Genomic DNA, 20,627 nt, shown 5'->3' on the forward strand with positions numbered 1-20,627 from the left:
GGGAAAGGGGGGAGAGAGGGGGAAAGGGGGAGAGAGGAGGAGAGGGGGAAAGGGGGGACAAAGAGGGGGAAGGGGGAGGGGAATGGGGGGAGAGAGGGGAAAAGGGGGAGAGAGAGGAGGGAAGGAGGGAAGGGGGAGGGAGGGGCAGGAGGGAGGGGAGGAGAGGGAGGAATGAGGAGAGGGAGGTGGGAGGGGAGAGAGGGAGGAGGGAGGGAGGGGGAGGGAGGGGGAAGGGAGGGGGAGGGAGGGGGAGAGAGAGAAGAGGGAGGGGGAGAGAGAGAAGAGGGAGGGGGAGAGAGAGAAGAGGGAGGGGGAGAGAGAGAAGAGGGAGGGGGAGAGAGAGAGAAGAGGGAGGGGGGAGAGAGAGAAGAGGGAGGGGGGAGAGAGAGAAGAGGGAGGGGGAGAGAGAGAAGAGGGAGGAGGAGAGAGAGAAGAGGGAGGGGGAGAGAGGGAGAGAGGGAGAGAGGGAGAGAGGGAGAGAGGGAGAGAGGGAGAGAGCGACTGGAAGAGAGCGACTGGAAGAGAGAGACTGGAAGAGAGAGACTGGAAGAGAGAGACTGGAAGAGAGAGACTGGAAGAGAGAGAGAGAGAGAGAGAGAGAGAGAGAGAGAGAGAGAGAGAGAGAGAGAGAGAGAGAGAGAGAGAGAGAGAGAGAGAGAGAGAGAGAGAGAGAGAGAGATGAGAGAGGGGAGAGAGGGGGAGAGAGGGGGGAGAGAGGGGGGAGAGAGAGGGGAGAGAGGGGGAAAGGGGGAGAGAGGAGGAGAGGGGGAAAGGGGGGACAAAGAGGGGGAAGGGGGGAGGGAATGGGGGAGAGAGGGGAAAAGGGGGAGAGAGAGGAGGGAAGGAGGGAAGGGGGGAGGGAGGGGCAGGAGGGAGGGGAGGAGAGGGAGGAATGAGGAGAGGGAGGTGGGAGGGGAGAGAGGGAGGAGGGAGGGAGGGGAGGGAGGGGGAAGGGAGAAGGGGAGGGAGGGGGAGAGAGAGAAGAGGGAGGGGGGAGAGAGAGAAGAGGGAGGGGGAGAGAGAGAAGAGGGAGGGGAGAGAGAGAAGAGGGAGGGGGGAGAGAGAGAAGAGGGAGGGGAGAGAGAGAAGAGGGAGGGGAGAGAGAGAAGAGGGAGGGGGAGAGAGAGAAGAGGGAGGAGGAGAGAGAGAAGAGGGAGGGGGAGAGAGGGAGAGAGTGAGAGAGGGAGAGAGGGAGAGAGGGAGAGAGGGAGAGAGCGACTGGAAGAGAGCGACTGGAAGAGAGCGACTGGAAGAGAGAGACTGGAAGAGAGAGACTGGAAGAGAGAGACTGGAGAGAGAGAGAGAGAGAGAGAGAGAGAGAGAGAGAGAGAGAGAGAGAGAGAGAGAGAGAGAGAGAGAGAGAGAGAGAGAGAGAGAGAGAGAGAGAGAGAGAGAGAGAGAGAGAGAGAGAGAGAGAGAGAGAGAGAGAGAGATGAGAGAGGGGGGAGAGAGGGGGGAGAGAGGGGGGAGAGAGGGGGGAGAGAGGGGGAGAGAGGGGAGAGAGAGAAAATAGAAAGAAGAAGAAAAAAACCCATGGGTGTAGGTCTGCGAGCAGAAAATTTGATTGGTCGAGAATATGTAAAATGCAGTAATATTTTGTCCAAGTACTGATGAAGGGAAGGGTTTTGAATGTGCCAAAAAGGCGATGTGTTCTACAGTGTTCAGGTATGTAATTAAATTTAAATAAAATAGAGATTTTAAAGGCTGGAGAGAAAAACAAAAAACATTTGGAAGTTTATCGCCGTTGATTCCGTGTCTTTTACACCACCATATCTAACGCGTTGCATTAGTTCTTCATGCCTGTTGTTTGCGTCCTTTAATGGCGTCCTTAAAAACAGTACGTTCCTGTTTGGAATGATTTTTAATTTTGTTTCACTGCCAGGCATGCAGACATAGTGAGACAGACATGCAGACAGCGTGAGACAGGCATGCAGATAGAGTGAGACAGACACGCAGACAGAGTGAGACAGGCACGCAGACAGAGTGAGACAGGCACGCAGACAGAGTGAGACAGGCACGCAGACAGAGTGAGACAGGCATGCAGATAGAGTGAGACAGGCATGCAGATAGAGTGAGACAGACACGCAGACAGAGTGAGACAGGCACGCAGACAGAGTGAGACAGGCACGCAGACAGAGTGAGACAGGCACGCAGACAGAGTGAGACAGGCACACAGACAGAGTGAGAAGAACTTGGTCACTCCTCTCTCCGCATGCAATTCAGAGACTAATTTCGAGACTAAGTACTGATAAACTACATGTTTGTTTTCCGATTCATGTTCTGATTCATGTTCAAAATACAAAATAACATTTAATTGAAATTAAGTTGTTGCTCAATCATAAAGTGACATTTGGAGACAGAAGGACACACAGAAAGAAACACACACTGAACAAAGTGAACCAATTGCTTAACACGGCTTTTCGCTTTGAGCGCCTGGAGTAGTATAAATCGACTTCGGTGGAATAAAATATGTTCATGTGGTTCGGGGTGGGGAGCGAAGCTCAGATGATGTGCTCACCATACTAGTTGTGTTCTTCCATGTCAGATTTGGTAAAACTACCATTCTGATGAAGTTTTGACAGGGCACTGTGTGTGTGCGTGCGTGCGTGCGTGCGTGCGTGCGTGCGTGCGTGTGTTTGTGCGTGTGTCATTGGTTGTTATCTCCATATGCGGGTTTCAGAAGGTGAAGCAGAGTCGGTCTCAAAGTATACACCTCCGTTTCAGTGAGGGATCACGATTCATGGAGCAATTGGTGAAGTTTTGTTCTCAAAGTTTTGTTCCGAGAAATCTTTTTCAGGATCGTCACCGAACTCCGGACGGTTTCCAACTGCAGTTTGTTCGTGGTAATGTTTCCAGGGATGGATTTAAAGATCTCTGCAAGGTTCTTCTTCATCATCATTTTGTTGCTCCAATGATCACTGGTACAATTTCAGTGCTCCAGATTTCAAGATCTTTTCACTTCAGTCTTGAAGTCTTGGTATTTGGTAATTTTCTTGATTTCTGTGTTGTGTACGCCAAAATAGCTGGATACCGACACCTCAATCAGCAATCCCTTATTTTTCTCTTTTTGTATGTAAGTACTACATCCGGTCAAGTTGCTTTGTTTCCGATGTTCACGCTCGATGGGATCATCAATTTGTACATGAGCATTATTTTCTTGTTTTCAATTTTTGCTTTTGGTTCGTGTTTCCATGAGTTTTGTGGAAATGGGATATTGAAATTTCTGCAGATGCATCAGTGAATTACTCTACATACCTTGTTGTGCCTTTGTGTGTACTGTTGTTCTGACATGAGTTTTTTTTTTACATCCTAATAAGAGGTGACTCGTACTTTCTATTTCTACCTTATAAAACCTCCACTTGTCCGACAGACTCAGTCCCGCCATTTTCTTAAAGCCATTGATAGAGTGTCCCTGGTCTCGGGCATCCTTACGATAATTCACGGACCGGTGCTTGTGTTTGTTTGTGGGTTTGTTTGTCGTGCTATTCCTCCTAGTGTTCTGGCCCAATTACATCCATGACCCCAATTAATGTATAGGACTGTTTTTATCTTTGCTGGTGGTCTTTTGGGGGATGAATGGGGAGATGCAAATTCTCCATGTAAATGTGTATTGTGTATCGCCGCCTCCGGGTAGTAGAGAGTATTACAAGCCCTCACCATTTACAGTGTAGTATTCCTGCACAGTGAAGTGTTTTGAATTATAAGCAGTAGGTATAGTATGTTTTCGCTTCATGCAAATAACCCGGGTTTTTTTTTTTTTGCGTATACAGAGCTGTCAGATTTGTCTTTTTGTTTGTGTGCAGGATATCTCATAAAGTTGTGGATGGATTCAGATGAAATTTTGTGGACAGGTTCAGTGTGTGACAAGGACAAGCTGATCGGACTACGAGAATTTTTAAAATATAGGGCTAAATTCTGATATATAGCACGATATCTCAAAAAGTTGTGGACGGATTCGGATGAAACTTGTTGGACATGTTGGGCGTGTAGCAAGGAAGAATTGATTCGATTTTTTTTGTAGATCTGAATCCGGATCTTGATACGAGATTTATTTAATTTTTAAAGTGATTCTTCACCATTGAGAGATAGGGCCGAAAACAATATAGTAATGTATGTACAACAAGATATTTCAAAAATGTAATTGGCCCGATATGTTCTCGTGGATCAGGCATTACGTGGCAGAGGTATGCGATCTACCGAGTGCCCTTCTAGTTGGGGCTGCATTGGTTGCTGTTTCGGTTTCATGTGTAATATCTTCTATTCGCACCTGTCGTTGGAAATGTTTTGCTCGGTGGTTTCGGGATACCTTTTTGGCTTCCTGTCTTCATGTTTGGTACAAATTGGATTTTGTAGTCTGTTGCACTTTTCGCGTTTTCAGCCAATCCTGCAGTCATCGCTCTGTGCACTCGGTTGAGTTCCATCAGGCCGCTATCTCTTGCTCGTCTTGGCAGGTACATGCAGTGATTTTTGTAGAACATTTTGTGGATAGTGAGGAGTTTTACTATTCCACAGCTGCATTGGAACACTGGTACTGCTAGTTAGTTTGTGGGTTTGATTTTGTTCCGAGGAGAGAGGTATATTTATAGGATCACGCTCATTCTACGCAGGTATTCTTTGGTAATTATTTAGCGCATTTTTATTTTTGGTGACATTTGGTCGTCCTCTTCTACTCCGAGGTATTTGTAAGATGCTTCGTTGTCGAGCTCATGTATCGTTGAATTTAGGTCAATTTTTATGTTTTCTGTTTTTGTTTGTCGACCTCGCACGAATATGCACTCGGCACACTTATCGACGCCAAATTCCATTTGGATGTCATCAGAGTACTGTTTCACCAATTTCAGTTGTTCTGCCAATTTGTCATCATTCGGTGCAAAGAGTTTAAAATCATCCATGTGAAGTCGATGTATCGGATTTCTACTTTCTTTTGAAGTTCTTTTATTGGTTGTTCTGGTGTATCCATGTCCTTTCTCGTTCATGAGGTTACTTAGTGGATCCAGAGCCAGGTAAAACAGGATAGGTGAGAGGTTGTCTCCTTGAAAGATCCCGCGTCGTATCTTCACTCCTGGTATTTCAATCTTTCCTTCCGAGTGCTGCAGGATTTGTATGGTATTCCGTAGATCCATTGCTTTCTCAATCAGATTGATTATTATTAGGGGGTTGATCTTGTACATTTGCATGCACTTTATCATCCATGAATGTGGGACACTGTCAAAAGCTCTTTAAAAAAAAAAAATAGTCCATCCATGCTGTGGATAATTTTGTTTTCTCATGTTGCAATTTTAGAGTATGGCATTGTTTTGTAGTCTATTGTTCCATAGCATCCTCGCTTTCATCCCTTCTGTTCTGCCTGTCGGCCTCCTTGTTGTGTGAGGTAGTTGTGTGTGTGTGTGTGTGTGTGTGTGTGTGTGTGTGTGTGTGTGTGTGTGTGTGTGTGTGTGTGTGTGTGTGTGTGTGTGTGTGTTATGGTGCAGAGGTAGCGCACTTCCCATTGAGTGTTTGAATCTGGGTTTTGAATTCCCGACAAGACGATAAACGGTCAGATTGATGCTTCACTGCAGGGCAAGAAGAATGGCAGTGTCAGATCATCGTCGGAAGACATTGGCGGTGGTACAAGGAGGAAATCAAAGAAGGAAAGTTTACTCAACAAAGTACAGGTTACTGGGCAGCTGACTAAACACAAAGGGGCCGTGATATAATGTTTCCTGGTATTCTTCCAAGAATAGGACAGCCAATATAATTTTTGAACAAAGGGATAGATGTCAATCTGTGCTTGGAATAATGATGCGGGCCGCAAGGATTTGCGCTTCGGAAGAAATGGGAATCTTTTTGGGGACAAAGGAAGGGATATTTCCAGAATGATGGCCATAAGGTAATCAGAAAGGGGGTAAGAACGTTTTCAGTGGGAATTTGGGAGGGAATTAGGGCTTACAGTATATAGGCTAGAGGAGGGTGGAGAGGCTATAAAGGGAGGAACTTCAACTGTCAACAGGAAAAAATAATTACAAGAAGGGAGAAGTTATAAAAATAACAAAATAAAAACTTTGTACAGGAATACCAGGAATGTTCAGGAAATAATAAGACAAAAGAGTTGACCGCTAAAGCGGATAACTAAGAGTACAATATAATTATAGAGGACAAGACAAGATGGCTATAAGATGTTTGAATGTGATGATAACGATATATACCGCGCACCTTGATACGGAGCATATTGGTGATTCCGAAGCAGTTTTTTGGGCATGGGTTCTGATGGGTGGTCAGTCAGGTCTTCGCAACAGTCAGTCAGGACAGGAATTTGAACCTTGCTCAGGATGCTGGAGATAACTTGCACACTCTTTGCGAAGGACAGCAAGAGATCTTTAACATCCAACTAATGCTGGCAGACGGGACGTCCAGTGATACGTTCATCTGATTGATGGCACGAGCCACCGATGAAGCGCTCTGCATGCAAAACACCAGGATGGCAGTTTATAGCCCCTGGATAGACGACTCAGAGGCGAGTACCTCGAAGTTTTCCTGCCATTCCATTTTAACGACATCAGGGATAAAGAGCAAGTAGATTTAGACAAGCATGGGCCCATTGAAGGGTAGCAAAGGGACATTGGTTAAGGATGAAGTGAGATGGCAGGTTAATCAAATGGTTATTTTGCTTTAACCTTCACACAAGAACAGTCAGGGGGAATTACCAACAGCTCAGAGTACATGGTGTGCGAGGAAGGGATTTTGGAGGAGTTCCAGGTAGAAGTGAAGGAAGTAAAGAAACAGCTTGGAAAACTAAGGGAGGGTAAAGCTCCAGGTTCACATGATATGGATCCTAGAGTATCGAGGGAGGTGACGGAGCGGATAAGCGTCGTGTTAACCGATACACGTACCGGAGAATTGGAGAGTAGCCTGGCAGGTATAGCTTGGGGGATATTGATGGGTGATTGTGCACATGTGTAGTGATTGTGATGTCTGTGAGAGGGTCGAGGCAAAAGGTGAACGTACCTTAAGTATTTGTCCAATCCTCACCTGAAACCATTTTCATAATTCACAAAAAAAGTGGAAAAAAAACTTAAAAGACAATGACAACAACAAAAACATATGTATATATATATATATATATATATATATATATATATATATATATATATATATATATATATATATATATATATGTATATATAATTGTGGGGATGTGATGGGGATAATGGGTGTAAAATAAATTAGTCATACCATCAGTACATGTTCAGCATGAGTGTGAGGTATCTGTGTAAAAATGATAGAGCACGAGTCAAAGCTTGTTCAGGGGATGCTAATCGTGACCCTTTCCCTTTGTAACATGTCTATGAGCTTTCCCACTTTCCTCCTCATTCCGTTTTTAAATCAATACTTTCGTAATCTGTCTATTTGTTTTTTTTTCCAAAACAAACGGCCAACAACCATCTCTGTGCTCACAGTGAATTCACACCTTTGTGCGTCCTCGCTGTTCTCCCCATTCTTCCTCACCCTCCAAGTGAAATGAAGTAGATAATCATCTTAATTAATGCAATGTACTTAACTAATGGAGGGTTTATCCAGGATCAATTATTTCAATTTGTCCCTCCCTTGAATATTGTCTGCGATGTTATTTAATGACCATGTGTTCATAGGTCAGTTCTTCAAATTTGTCTGTTGCTGGGATATTAATTGTGGTGCGGGAAACTTATTTAGAGTTATTACCCGAGTCCGTTATTTGAATTAGTCTGATGATAGGATGTTATCTTTACTGACCCATTAACTGCTGCGTTCGGGTAATTGATGGTCCAAAGTAGAAATATGATAAGTGACAGCACACATCATCATGTGATTTGGAGATTTATGATGATTGTTATTATTTTTGCTCTTTTCACCTTTTTATACAAGGATACACAAGGAAGTTTGACACGAGAGGAGGCCACATGGCAGGATAGCCTTAAGGTATGCGTACTCTTCCTGAAGATGATGCAGACCTCAAAACTATCCTGCGAAACCACGATTAAATTAAATAACTCGACCATTTGTTTATGTTGTGTGTGACACTCAAATGAGTATCAACCAACTTTAGGATATAATTAATTTAATAACATAACATCACATATAGGCAGATCAGCTCACATGGAGAAAACTTGGGGAACTAACTTATAGACTAACTCATCGTCAGGACAGTCAGTTTTCTTGACTGCCACTGGTAAGATGTAACCGAATTCTGCTCCCTGCCACATGGTCGGGTAGTCAGCGACTAAACCGACGACCCTCACTGGCTGCCTGTGACACCCTGCAGGACTAAAAACACCTGCTAAAGGGTGGATGAGCTCCTTTAGGGAGCCAACGGGCATCCAGTAAGGATATGGTGTCTCCAAAAAAATACCCATCCGGTTAGACTGGTGTTTCAGGTTGTAGGTTGTAGACAGCAACCACTCAGGGTGGTACTACCATTCTGATTTAGTAGTGTTAAAGTGGTGCCTGGAAGCATCTTACACTCTCCATGTCAGGATTGTTGGTCTTACTTTGTCTCACTCAAACTGTAGCTACCGGGCTGGCTTTAATCTCTCTTTCTTGCAAACAAACATCATGCACATTTCAAACAAACATCACGCACTTTTCAAACAAACATCACACACTTTTCAAACAAACCTCACACACTTTTCAAACAAACCTCACACACTTTTCAAACAAACCTCACACACTTTTCAAACAAACATCATACACTTTTCAAACAAACATCATACACTTTTCAAACAAACATCATACACTTTTCAAACGAACATCACACACTTTTCAAACAAACATCACACACTTTTCAAACAAACATCACGCACATTTCAAACAAACATCACACACTTTTCAAACAAACATCACGCACATTTCAAACAAACATCATACACTTTTCAAACAAACATCACGCACATTTCAAACAAACATCACACACTTTTCAAACAAACATCACGCACATTTCAAACAAACATCACACACTTTTCAAACAAACATCACGCACATTTCAAACAAACATCATACACTTTTCATCATACACTTTTCTTACTCACTCATTTTCACTCCTCACTTTACATTCTCTCTCTCTTTTATTTCTCTTTATTTAGGGCCTGGCCTTGTTGACGACTATTTAGTCCATGACTGGAGCCTTCAACATGAAAAAAAGAAAAGTGGAGGTACTAACGTATAGACAAGTTGGGTGTAGTAATGTATAAACGAGTGGAGGTATTAACGTATCGACAAGTTGGGTGTACTAATGTATAAACAAGTGGAGGTATTAACGTATAGACAAGTTGGGTGTACTAATGTATAAACAAGTGGAGGTACTAATGTATAGACAAGTGGGGTGTACTAATGTATAAACAAGTGGAGGTACTAACGTTAGACAAGTTGGGTGTACTAATGTATAAACAAGTGGAGGTACTAACGTTAGACAAGTTGGGTGTACTAATGTATAAACAAGTGGAGGTATTAACGTATCGACAAGTTGGGTGTACTAATGTATAAACAAGTAGAGGTACTAATGTATAGACAAGTGGGGTGTACTAATGTATAAACAAGTGGAGGTACTAACGTTAGACAAGTTGGGTGTACTAATGTATAAACAAGTGGAGGTACTAACGTTAGACAAGTTGGGTGTACTAATGTATAAACAAGTGGAGGTATTAACGTATCGACAAGTTGGGTGTACTAATGTATAAACAAGTGGAGGTATTAACGTATCGACAAGTGGGGTGTACTAATGTATAGACAAGTGGAGGTATTAACGTATAGACAAGTTGGGTGTACTAATGTATAAACAAGTGGAGGTACTAATGTATAGACAAGTGGGGTGTACTAATGTATAAACAAGTGAAGGTATTAACGTATCGACAAGTTGGGTGTACTAATGTATAAACAAGTGGAGGTATTAACATATCGACAAGTGGGGTGTACTAATGTATAGACAAGTGGAGGTATTAACGTATAGACAAGTTGGGTGTACTAATGTATAAACAAGTGGAGGTACTAATGTATAGACAAGTGGGGTGTACTAATGTATAAACAAGTGGAGGTATTAACATATCGACAAGTGGGGTGTACTAATGTATAGACAAGTGGAGGTATTAACGTTTTGACAAGTGGGGTGTACTAATGTATAAACAAGTGGAGGTTCTAATGTATAGACAAGTTGGGTGTACTAATGTATAAATAAGTGGAGGTACTAATGTATAGACAAGTTGGGTGTAGTAATGTATAAACAAGTGGAGGTATTAACGTTAGACAAGTTGGGTGTACTAATGTATAAACAAGTGGAGGTATTAACGTATCGACAAGTTGGGTGTACGAATGTATAAACAAGTGGAGGTATTAACGTATAGACAAGTTGGGTGTACTAATGTATAAACAAGTGGAGGTACTAATGTATAGACAAGTTGGGTGTACTAATGTATAAACAAGTGGAGGTATTAACGTATCGACAAGTTGGGTGTACTAATGTATAAACAAGTGGAGGTACTAATGTATAGACAAGTGGGGTGTACTAATGTATAAACAAGTGGAGGTACTAACGTATAGACAAGTTGGGTGTACGAATGTATAAACAAGTGGAGGTATTAACGTATCGACAAGTTGGGTGTACGAATGTATAAACAAGTGGAGGTATTAACGTATCGACAAGTTGGGTGTACTAATGTATAAACAAGTGGAGGTACTAATGTATAGACAAGTGGGGTGTACTAATGTATAAATAAGTGGAGGTACTAACGTATAGACAAGTTGGGTGTACTAATGTATAAACAAGTGGAGGTATTAACGTATCGACAAGTTGGGTGTACTAATGTATAAACAAGTGGAGGTATTAACATATCGACAAGTGGGGTGTACTAATGTATAGACAAGTGGAGGTATTAACGTATAGACAAGTTGGGTGTACTAATGTATAAACAAGTGGAGGTACTAATGTATAGACAAGTGGGGTGTACTAATGTATAAACAAGTGGAGGTATTAACATATCGACAAGTGGGGTGTACTAATGTATAGACAAGTGGAGGTATTAACGTTTTGACAAGTGGGGTGTACTAATGTATAAACAAGTGGAGGTTCTAATGTATAGACAAGTTGGGTGTACTAATGTATAAATAAGTGGAGGTACTAATGTATAGACAAGTGGGGTGTACTAATGTATAAACAAGTGGAGGTTATAATGTATAGACAAGTTGGGTGTACTAATGTATAAACAAGTGGAGGTACTAATGTATAGACAAGTTGGGTGTAGTAATGTATAAACAAGTGGAGGTATTAACGTATCGACAAGTTGGGTGTACTAATGTATAAACAAGTGGAGGTACTAATGTATAGACAAGTGGGGTGTACTAATGTATAAACAAGTGGAGGTACTAACGTATAGACAAGTTGGGTGTACTAATGTAGAAACAAGTGGAGGTACTAACGTATAGACAAGTTGGGTGTACTAATGTAGAAACAAGTGGAGGTATTAACATATCGACAAGTGGGGTGTACTAATGTATAAACAAGTGGAGGTTCTAATGTATAAACAAGTGGAGGTATTAACGTATAGACAAGTGAGGGTACAAATTTCCCTTCCTCTAACCTAACCCTTTTCAAAGACCATCCCTTAATATTTCCCATCATTCCCACAGTGAATAAAGCAAAGGAAATCACAATGGGAGGGGCGACAGTGATGGGGAGGAGAAACAGACTGAGGATTAGGGGGGGAGAGTGAGAGGAGGAGGAGACAGAGAGAGAGAGGGAGCGCGGGAGAAGCTGTATTGGCAGACATTTCGTCCAGGTTTGTGCGATTATTTACAGACACAACTTGTCCAGGTTTGTGTGATTATTTGCAGACACAGTTCGTCTAGGTTTGTGTGTTTATTTGCAGACACAGTTCGTCCAGGTTTGTGTGATTATTTGCAGACACAACTTGTCCAGGTTTGTGTGATTATTTGCAGACACAACTTGTCCAGGTTTGTGCGATTATTTACAGACATAACTTGTCCAGGTTTGTGTGATTATTTGCAGACACAGTTCGTTCAGGTTTGTGTGTTTATTGGCAGACACAGTTCTTCCCAGTTTGTGTGATTATTTGCAGACACAGCTTGTCCCAGTTTGTGTGTTTATTTGCAGACACAACTTGTCCAGGTTTGTGTGATTATTGGCAGACACAGTTCGTCCAAGTTTGTGTGTTTATTTGCAGACACAGTTCTTCCCAGTTTGTGTGATTATTTACAGACACAGTTCGTCCAGGTTTGTGTGTTTATGTGCAGACACAACTTGTCCAGGTTTGTGTGATTATTTGCAGACATAGTTCGTCCAGGTTTGTGTGATTATTTGCAGACACAGTTCTTCCCAGTTCGTGTGATTATTTGCAGACACAGCATGTCCAGGTTTGTGTGTTTATTTGCAGACACAGTTCTTCCCAGTTTGTGTGATTATTTGCAGACACATTTCGTCCAGGTTTGTGTGATTATTTGCAGACACAGTTCGTTCAGGTTTGTGTGTTTATTGGCAGACACAACTTGTCCAGGTTTGTGTAATTATTTGCAGACACAGTTCGTTCAGGTTTGTGTGTTTTTTTGCAGACACAACTTGTCCAGGTTTGTGTGATTATTTGCAGACACAGTTCGTCCAGGTTTGTGTGATTATTTGCAGACACAGTTCTTCCCAGTTTGTGTGATTATTTGCAGACACAGTTCGTCCAGGTTTGTGTGATTATTTGCAGACACAGTTCGTTCAGGTTTGTGTGTTTATTGGCAGACACAACTTGTCCAGGTTTGTGTAATTATTTGCAGACACAGTTCGTTCAGGTTTGTGTGTTTATTGGCAGACACAGTTCTTCCCAGTTTGTGTGTTTATTTGCAGACACAACTTGTCCAGGTTTGTGTGTTTATTTGCAGACACAGTTCGTTCAGGTTTGTGTGTTTATTTGCAGACACAGTTCTTCCCAGTTTGTGTGATTATTTGCAGACACAGTTCTTCCCAGTTTGTGTGATTATTTGCAGACACAGTTTGTCCAGGTTTGTGTGATTATTTGCAGACAGTTTGTCCAGGTTTGTTTGTTTTTGTTATAAGGAAGAAACCTATTGTCGTTGAGGTCAAAAGGTCAACATAGGCCAAAGGTCAAAAACTTTGTCGAATATCTAAAATGCTCAATTTTTATCTGATTGACTTCAAATTTTAACAGGATTTGCATGTCACGTCACTCAATTCAATCACCATTTTTTCTTTTTTAATGTGAACATCAGCCTAAAGGTCAACATAGGCAAAATTTCTAAAATTGTCATTTTTCATCTGATTGACTTGAAATTTGAAGAGGAGTTGCATATTTGGTCATTGAATTCAACCACCAATTATTTTTAAGGTCAAATTTGTTTTATTGATTTTGCAAGTAAAGTGCTATGCATGACGTCTTTCTTGTTATTATACATTCTTCTTCCTCCTCTTCTTCTTAAAAGCCAATTTTGTGTCTTCTTGTTCTGTTTGTCTGTCCATCTGTTAGTCTGTTAACTGCCTACAGGTCACAATTTTAAACCGATCTTCACAAAACTTTACCAAGTTGTCAAGGCAGTCACAACGGAGAAGCCTTTTGATAGGTCAAAGGTCATCTTGAGGTCAAATTTCTCAAATCTTCATCTTATTGACTTTAAAATTAAACAGCAATTGCATAGTCCCTCACTGAATTTGGAAACCAACTGATTTTGAGGTAAAAATGTCAAAAGGTCAACTTAAGGTCAAACTTTTAAAATCATCAATTTTCATCTGATAAATCGTCAATTTTCGTACTATTAGCTTGGGGATTAAACACCAATTGCATAGTTCACCACTGAATTGGGAAACAACTATCTTTGAGTTGAAAAGGTCACTAGTGAACTCAAGGTCAACTTTCTAAGATCATTTTTCATCTGAAAAAGAATCAGTTTTCATTCGATTGACCTGAGCTTTGATTAAGATCATCAATTTTAATCTCAAAAAAATACACAATTTGATGTATCCATTACAACTTTTTGTGGGGAGGGGTGGGGGGGGATTTTGCAAGTATCATTGTAAGCATGACATGTATCATCTTGTTTGTCTGTGTGTTTGTACGAAGGATCTCAAAAAGTTGTGGACGGATTCGAATGCAATTTGGTCGACAGGTTCGGTGTGTGACAAGCACGAACTGATTAGATATTGATGAAGATCCGGATCCGGATCCGGATACCACAGTTTCTTAAACTAATTCTTCACCATTGAGAGATAGGTCCAAGAACGATATATAGCATGATATCTCAAAAATGTATTGGGCCCGATGTGTTCTAGTGGATCAGGCATAGTGTGGCGTAGGTATGCGCTCGACCGAGTGCCCTTCAAGTTATGGTCTTTATTATTCCGATGAACTTTCCCGGAATTCCACACTTTTCGAACATATTCCACATCACATCCTTGTTCACATTATCAAATGCTTTCTCAACGTCCCATTCCCGGAATCTCAAGTTGTTTTCCCACTTTGCCTCTGTTAAGTACCTCTTCAAAGTGTTGAGCTGAACTTCCCATCTGTTGTTTCTCTGATGTGAGGTCATGTCCTTGTTTATCTTTCACTGGTTTCTCTCCCATCCTTCAACATAATGTCCACTTTCTGGTTATTTTATACAACGTTCCCATATCCTCTTTGTCGGATGCTGTTTGTGTCTCTTTCGCTAATTCCTCGAATGAGTTTCACTTATCCTTCCTTCAATGTAGCAGACCTCTTCACCATTTCCTTTTTATCTGTACTCGATACATCTTCTGCAATTCCTCTTTCCCGACATGTTTTGCAAATGTGTAGTTAGCCTGTCCCCCACGCAGTGGGAGACTGGGATTTTGCATTCCGTGTGTGTGTGTGTGTGTGTGTGTGTGTGTGTGTGTGTGTGTGTGTGTGTGTGTGTGTGTGTCTGGGCCATAACTTTTTTTACCATTTGAGATTTTGTCATCAAATTATCAACAAAGCTTTATTAGGATAATATGGAGAAGACAAATATATAATTTGGGCAGAAGGTCAAAGGTCAGCATCAATTAAAATCATCAATTTTCATCAAATGGACCTAAAATTTGAGCTTTTGTAAACCGGAATCTTTGTTTGTTAGTTTTTTGAAATCAAATTTTCAACAAAACTTTGTTATGAGAATATGGAGAAGACAAAGTAATAATTTAGTCAAAAGGTCAAAGGTACCAGTTGGCATACGGAAGAAAAAGTCCGAATACAATCGAACGGGCTTTGCATTTTCAGATGATTTATAGTTTTTGTTTGAATTTATTTCGTTCCTCAATATGTTTCCAAGTTTGAGATGAGACTCATTTTTATCTCACCTGGACTTGTGGAGCTTGTGCGTCAGTCAGTGAGCCCGTAAATGCTTCAGTCATTATTGCTTGAACGAAACTCACGATTTTGATGAAACTTTGCCACAAGCTTCATATCTGATATGCAACGAAAGTGTATTGACCGCATCAAAATCTGCGCTCATTAAGGGGGTCGATGGGGGGTGAGGGTGATTGACCTACCAAAATAGGTATTTGCTCTCTTCTCAGAAACTACACACACAATTTCAATGTAACTTGACCACAACCTTCATCACCCATAATGTACCAAAGTTTGTTCACGGCATTACAAAAAAAAAATCAGAGTCAAAGGGGGTCTGCAGGGGGTTTGAGTGACTGTTGCTCCTGATCCAGGTGAGCTTCAGGACGCGTGGTCCTATTTTTTGGGGATCCTCACATGCTTTGTTTCCAATAACTTTTCCAGCAGTTTCAACGTACACTTCATTAATTATCCTGCACTCTTCATCAATATTACTTCGATCGCTTTACTTTCTTATGTAACTGCAAATCCGGTTGGTATTTCCACACTCTATTGGTCCCGTGCACTTCTTTGTCCTAATATCAACTAGTTTCTTAAGATTTCCACATCAATTATAAATGGTGGTTGCCCATCTTTGACAGATTATTGGTCTGTTTGCTGAGTACAAGGAGATAACCAGGAGTTGTTGTTGTTCCCACGCTGTTGTTGGGATAGAATTGTCCATACCGAGGTGCTGTCTGGTGGTTGGGCGTTCCCTCCAAAGCTAATGAGACAATGATCACCAAAACACCAAATAAAAAGGAAAAATTGTTTCCGGTTCATTCTGTAAAACAACAAAAATAGAGTATTTTGGGATTTTCTTTTGTCTTGGACAAAGTTGTTACCTGGAGTAAATGGACATGTGGGACATTCAGTATGTTCCGCAGACAAGATACTCACAGAGTTGAACACACCATGAGATTCTATTTCGAATATATTATTCAATATATAAGTATATATTAAGAGTGAATAAAAAAACTTTACCAAAATATGGATACGACTACTACTACTTCTTAAGTACATGGACCCCCTTTATAGTACATGGTTGGCCTGAGAACACTTTTGGGCCAAGTCTTTCACGAACCATCTGGCCAGGAGAGATTTGAGACTCAACTCAAGGTGATTTGGGCAGGAATTCGTCATTTGTTATCCTGGACCTCTGTGATAACTCATTTACTCTTCCTGAAAGGCACGATTGAATCGTTAATGTCCACTGGCAGATGGGACACCCGGCTTAATGCCATTCCAATGCCTCGCCCCACCTACAAAGCACCAGTTTATAGCGAGGTCAGAATTCGAACCCAGGTTAGAGAACGCAGGCAAGATAGCTCAAATGGGGAGTGTGCATACCTCTTGGCCATCCTGTGATTGGTCTGGAGGAAGCTGCTTTGCTGGGTTCTTTAATTGGTTTATGGAGGGTGATGATTTTGCCAGGTTTCCAGATTTAGGGAATTCTTCAGTGTTGGGAGGAGAAGTTGTTTAAATTTGTTAGGGTTGATATGCTGTGTTGTCCAAGGTGTTCTAAATGTAAATTGGAGATGTTGCTGGGATCAGTACCCTGTAAATTGTTGATGGTTTTCATTATTTTGGTTGTTTGTGTGGGATTGAATGGTGTGTGATGGTGTTATCCAGTTGGTCGCTGAGTTTGTGTCTTGGAATACTTATTTCCTCTTATCTGGGTCCTACGCGACTTATGTTTGCATTCAGGTCTATGAGGTGTTCGCTTATTGTATGTTGTCTGTGGTAGTTATGGCTGCATGTGAGGGTGTTATGGCTGCATGTGAGGGTGTTACGGCTGCATGTGAGGGTGTTACGGCTGCATGTGAGGGTGTTACGGCTGCATGTGAGGGTGTTACGGCTGCATGTGAGGGTGTTATGGCTGCATGTGAGAGTGTTATGGCTGCATGTGAGGGTGTTATGGCTGCATATGAGGGTGTTATGGCTACATGTGAAGGTGTTACGGCTACATGTGAGGGTGTTATGGCTGCATGTGAGGGTGTTACGGCTGCATGTGAGGGTGTTATGGCTGCATGTGAGGGTGTTATGGCTGCATGTGAGGGTGTTATGGCTGCATGTGAGGGTGTTATGGCTGCATGTGAGGGTGTTATGGCTGCATGTGAGGGTGTTATGGTTGCATGTGAGGGTGTTATGGCTGCATGTGAGGGTGTTATGGCTGCATGTGAGGGTGTTATGGCTGCATGTGAGGGTGTTATGGCTGCATGTGAGGGTGTTATGGCTGCATGTGAGGGTGTTATGGCTGCATATGAGGGTGTTATGGCTGCATGTGAGGGTGTTATGGCTACATGTGAAGGTGTTACGGCTGCATGTGAAGGTGTTACGGCTGCATGTGAGGGTGTTACGGCTGCATGTGAGGGTGTTATGGCTGCATGTGAGGGTGTTATGGCTGCATGTGAGGGTGTTATGGCTGCATGTGAGGGTGTTATGGCTGCATGTGAGGGTGGTATGGCTGCATGTGAGGGTGTTATGGCTGCATGTGAGGGTGTTATGGCTGCATGTGAGGGTGTTATGGCTGCATGTGAGGGTGTTATGGCTGCATGTGAGGGTGGTATGGCTGCATGTGAGGGTGTTATGGCTGCATGTGAGGGTGTTATGGCTGCATGTGACGGTGATATTTCGTTATGTGAGGGTGTCATGCCGTTGTTGGAGTTAGTGATGCTGTTTTTGATTTTGTATAAGTGTTTTGTGTTGGTTGAGTGGTCTAGTGTAGGTAGAAAGTACCATAAGGGCTTTGGCAGCACAGAGAGGAAGAGAAGATTCCAATCCAACCTAAAACTGGAAATTCAGTTGAGATGGACATTGTAGATCAATTTGTCGAATGAAATTGAGCCAGTTTATAGACTGTAATACAATTTTATGCCCATCCTCTGACATGTATCACTTACCATAGTTGGTTGAATCGTTAAGATAGTGTAGTCGCAAGTGGAGGGGAAAGGAATATGGAGATTGGTGAGGGTCATATGGCCTATGTGTGCATGCATCCTGGTGCCCAACATTAAAGATATGATGGGAATCAGTATGGAGGTGTTTCAGTAAGTTGAGAGATATGACTACACTTGGCCTCGTAATCATGTACCATGCTCTATACAGAGCGTCCAGCATAGACGGCTCGGAGTGAGTGTGCACATTTCTAAACTCTCCTGCCAGCCTCCACACTAATACAAGTTACAGGTTATTGAGAGTATCTGCATGTCTGTCAGCTTGTCTACAAACGTCTGTTTATGATTGAGGAACAACTTAATTTCATTTGAATGTTATATTTTGAACACAAATTGGAACATGAATCTATAGTTTAACAGTACTTTGGCTCTGAATTTGGCAAATTGTATGGAGTCTCGTCCTGATCGCACGTACGAATAGGGTGAGATATATATTTTTTACTCTGTCTGTCTGTCTGGCAGTCAACAAAAATTGAAAATCATTCTAATTCGCCAACTTAGTCATGGAATGAACAAATAACTAATGTAACTTGTTAAACGAGATGGTATTCATAGAATGCATAACCTGCACAGTCTTGAGAAGGACTTGGTGCGAGCCAAGTCTTTTGTTTTTTTTCAGTTTTTTTTTCTTTGAACCAATATGGCTGCCAGACGATATGACCGATGACGTCATCTTCTTCAAACCATATTCCCCATGGGTAGTTGATCAATTAGTTAAATTTTGCATTGAAATTTCAACAGGATAAAAATCCTGTTCAAATTTCAAGTCAATTGGATGAAAATTGACAATTTTAGAAATTTCAGCCTATGTTGACCTTTTAACCCATGTTGATCTCAAAAATAGTTGGTGGTTGAATTCAGTGACTTGATATGCAAATCCTCTTCAAATTTCAAGTAAATCAGATGAAAATTTAGGATTTTAGAAAACTGGCCTATGTTTGACCTTTGGCCTTTGTTGACCTCAAAAGAGTGACCACGATATGACATGGTCATGTAACATGTGGAAAAGTTTCAATTTCCTCCGCTGAATGGTTTTCTATCTACATTCTTAACAAAATGCAGACACAACGTAGTCCATACGTACGTACCGGACCGATTGCTTAATCCTGCTTTTCGCTTCACTAGTGCAGGGTAATAAGGTGGTGTAAAATACGCTGCATCAACGGCGGTAAACTCCCGAAAAAGGTTTTTTTTCCCCTGCAATTTTTTAAATCTTTAATTTATTTCAATTGAATCATATACTTGAACCCGACAACCCAAATCAATTTTTTGGCACTTTCAAAACCTTCCGTTCAGCAATACTATTTCTACATCTACTTATATAAAACACAGTGTGTATTTGCTTTTCCCCATTCATAAGGACGATTTCAGTAGGGTTTTAACGGCCAATCATTTTAACACAACTATGTGCTCATCACGGTCTATTTTTGAGGATAATAAAAAACTCGAAAATCATTTTTCATAAAAGAGTAATTACGTCTCTTCTATTGGAATTGTAGATGGTGACTTGCAACTGGTACTCAAGGTGGTGTACAGAAACATTAAAAAAATTAAAAAAAATTAATACAAGGCGTAGGGAGGTGAAATTTGCTGCACATGATGTGCAACACGTGCAGAGGAAAATGTGCTCATTTACATCCGTAGGATGTCTAATAAATAAAGATATGAGCACACCTGACGCTAAGCCGAGGCTTCAGACTTTGGCATGCTCACGAGGCTGTACTGTCGAAACTAAACGTCCCAGAAGATAAAGAAAATAGGATCACATTTGTACACGTCGTGTTGTAAAACAAACGCTTTTTTCTTGCTACGAAACATCATATTGTTATGGTTCTCAGAACCGAACGCATACAACATAAAGTTGTCCTGAGTCAGTTATTTCATTAATATACGTATCGTTAGCTCCCTACCTTTTGTCTAGTGGGAAGACGAGGAAGTGTGTTGCGATGGGATATAGTTAGGATTAATAAATCATTTTTCCCCTTTTATTTTATTTCCCCTTTTATTTGATCCACGGAACCTTCATCTCGCTTGCTCCCCTCGTCTCGTCTCCTGAGCCCAAATCCCGATGGGCACTTTGGGCTGGACAAGCGCTTCCACCGTCTACCCGCTGTCTAGAGATAATCGTTTTCTGAGGCAGAATCCCGAGGTTCGTTATAGTAGCTGTGCCACCATTCACCTTCCCAAACCCAGACACGGCGGTGCAGGCGGTCCTTACCAGTGTCTGGCTGAAACCCCGCCCAGAAAGGCGGACCACATGAAGGCCGGGTCCAATCGGGATGGACAATGACGTTGGCTTCGCCATAGCTCCACCCAAAACTCCGTGATC

At 41.9% G+C, this 20,627-nt stretch overlaps 2 protein-coding genes across 5 annotated transcripts in view; one reads left to right on the forward strand and one right to left on the reverse strand.

Moving 5' to 3' along the window:
• CNOT2 (CCR4-NOT transcription complex subunit 2) overlaps positions 1–20,627 on the reverse strand; it is an 82,907-nt gene that overhangs the window by 49,570 nt on the left and 12,710 nt on the right. Inside the window, exon 5 of one of the 2 annotated variants that reach the window (XM_085855298.1) lies at positions 6,193–6,438. The exons of the other annotated variant lie outside the window; for it this stretch is intronic. Within the exon in view, the coding sequence (XP_085711424.1) occupies positions 6,193–6,207 (15 nt within the window). The 5' untranslated portion in view covers positions 6,208–6,438. The remainder of the gene's footprint in view (positions 1–6,192; positions 6,439–20,627) is intronic. 2 annotated transcript variants of the gene reach the window in all.
• LOC147013489 (uncharacterized) overlaps positions 11,657–20,627 on the forward strand; it is a 16,895-nt gene continuing 7,924 nt past the window's right edge. The window contains exon 1 of one of the 3 annotated variants that reach the window (XM_085855303.1): positions 11,657–11,780. The gene's annotated coding sequence lies outside the window, so the exon portion shown is untranslated. Of the gene's footprint in view, positions 11,816–12,777; positions 12,866–20,627 lie in introns of those variants that run through there. The other 2 variants (XM_085855304.1, XM_085855305.1) reach the window with 2 other exon arrangements.

This window comes from Eptatretus burgeri, chromosome 14 (genome assembly GCF_056783735.1).
Source record: "Eptatretus burgeri isolate ZD-2024b chromosome 14, Ebu_testis_v1, whole genome shotgun sequence".
Taxonomy (NCBI): Eukaryota; Metazoa; Chordata; class Myxini; order Myxiniformes; family Myxinidae; genus Eptatretus; species Eptatretus burgeri.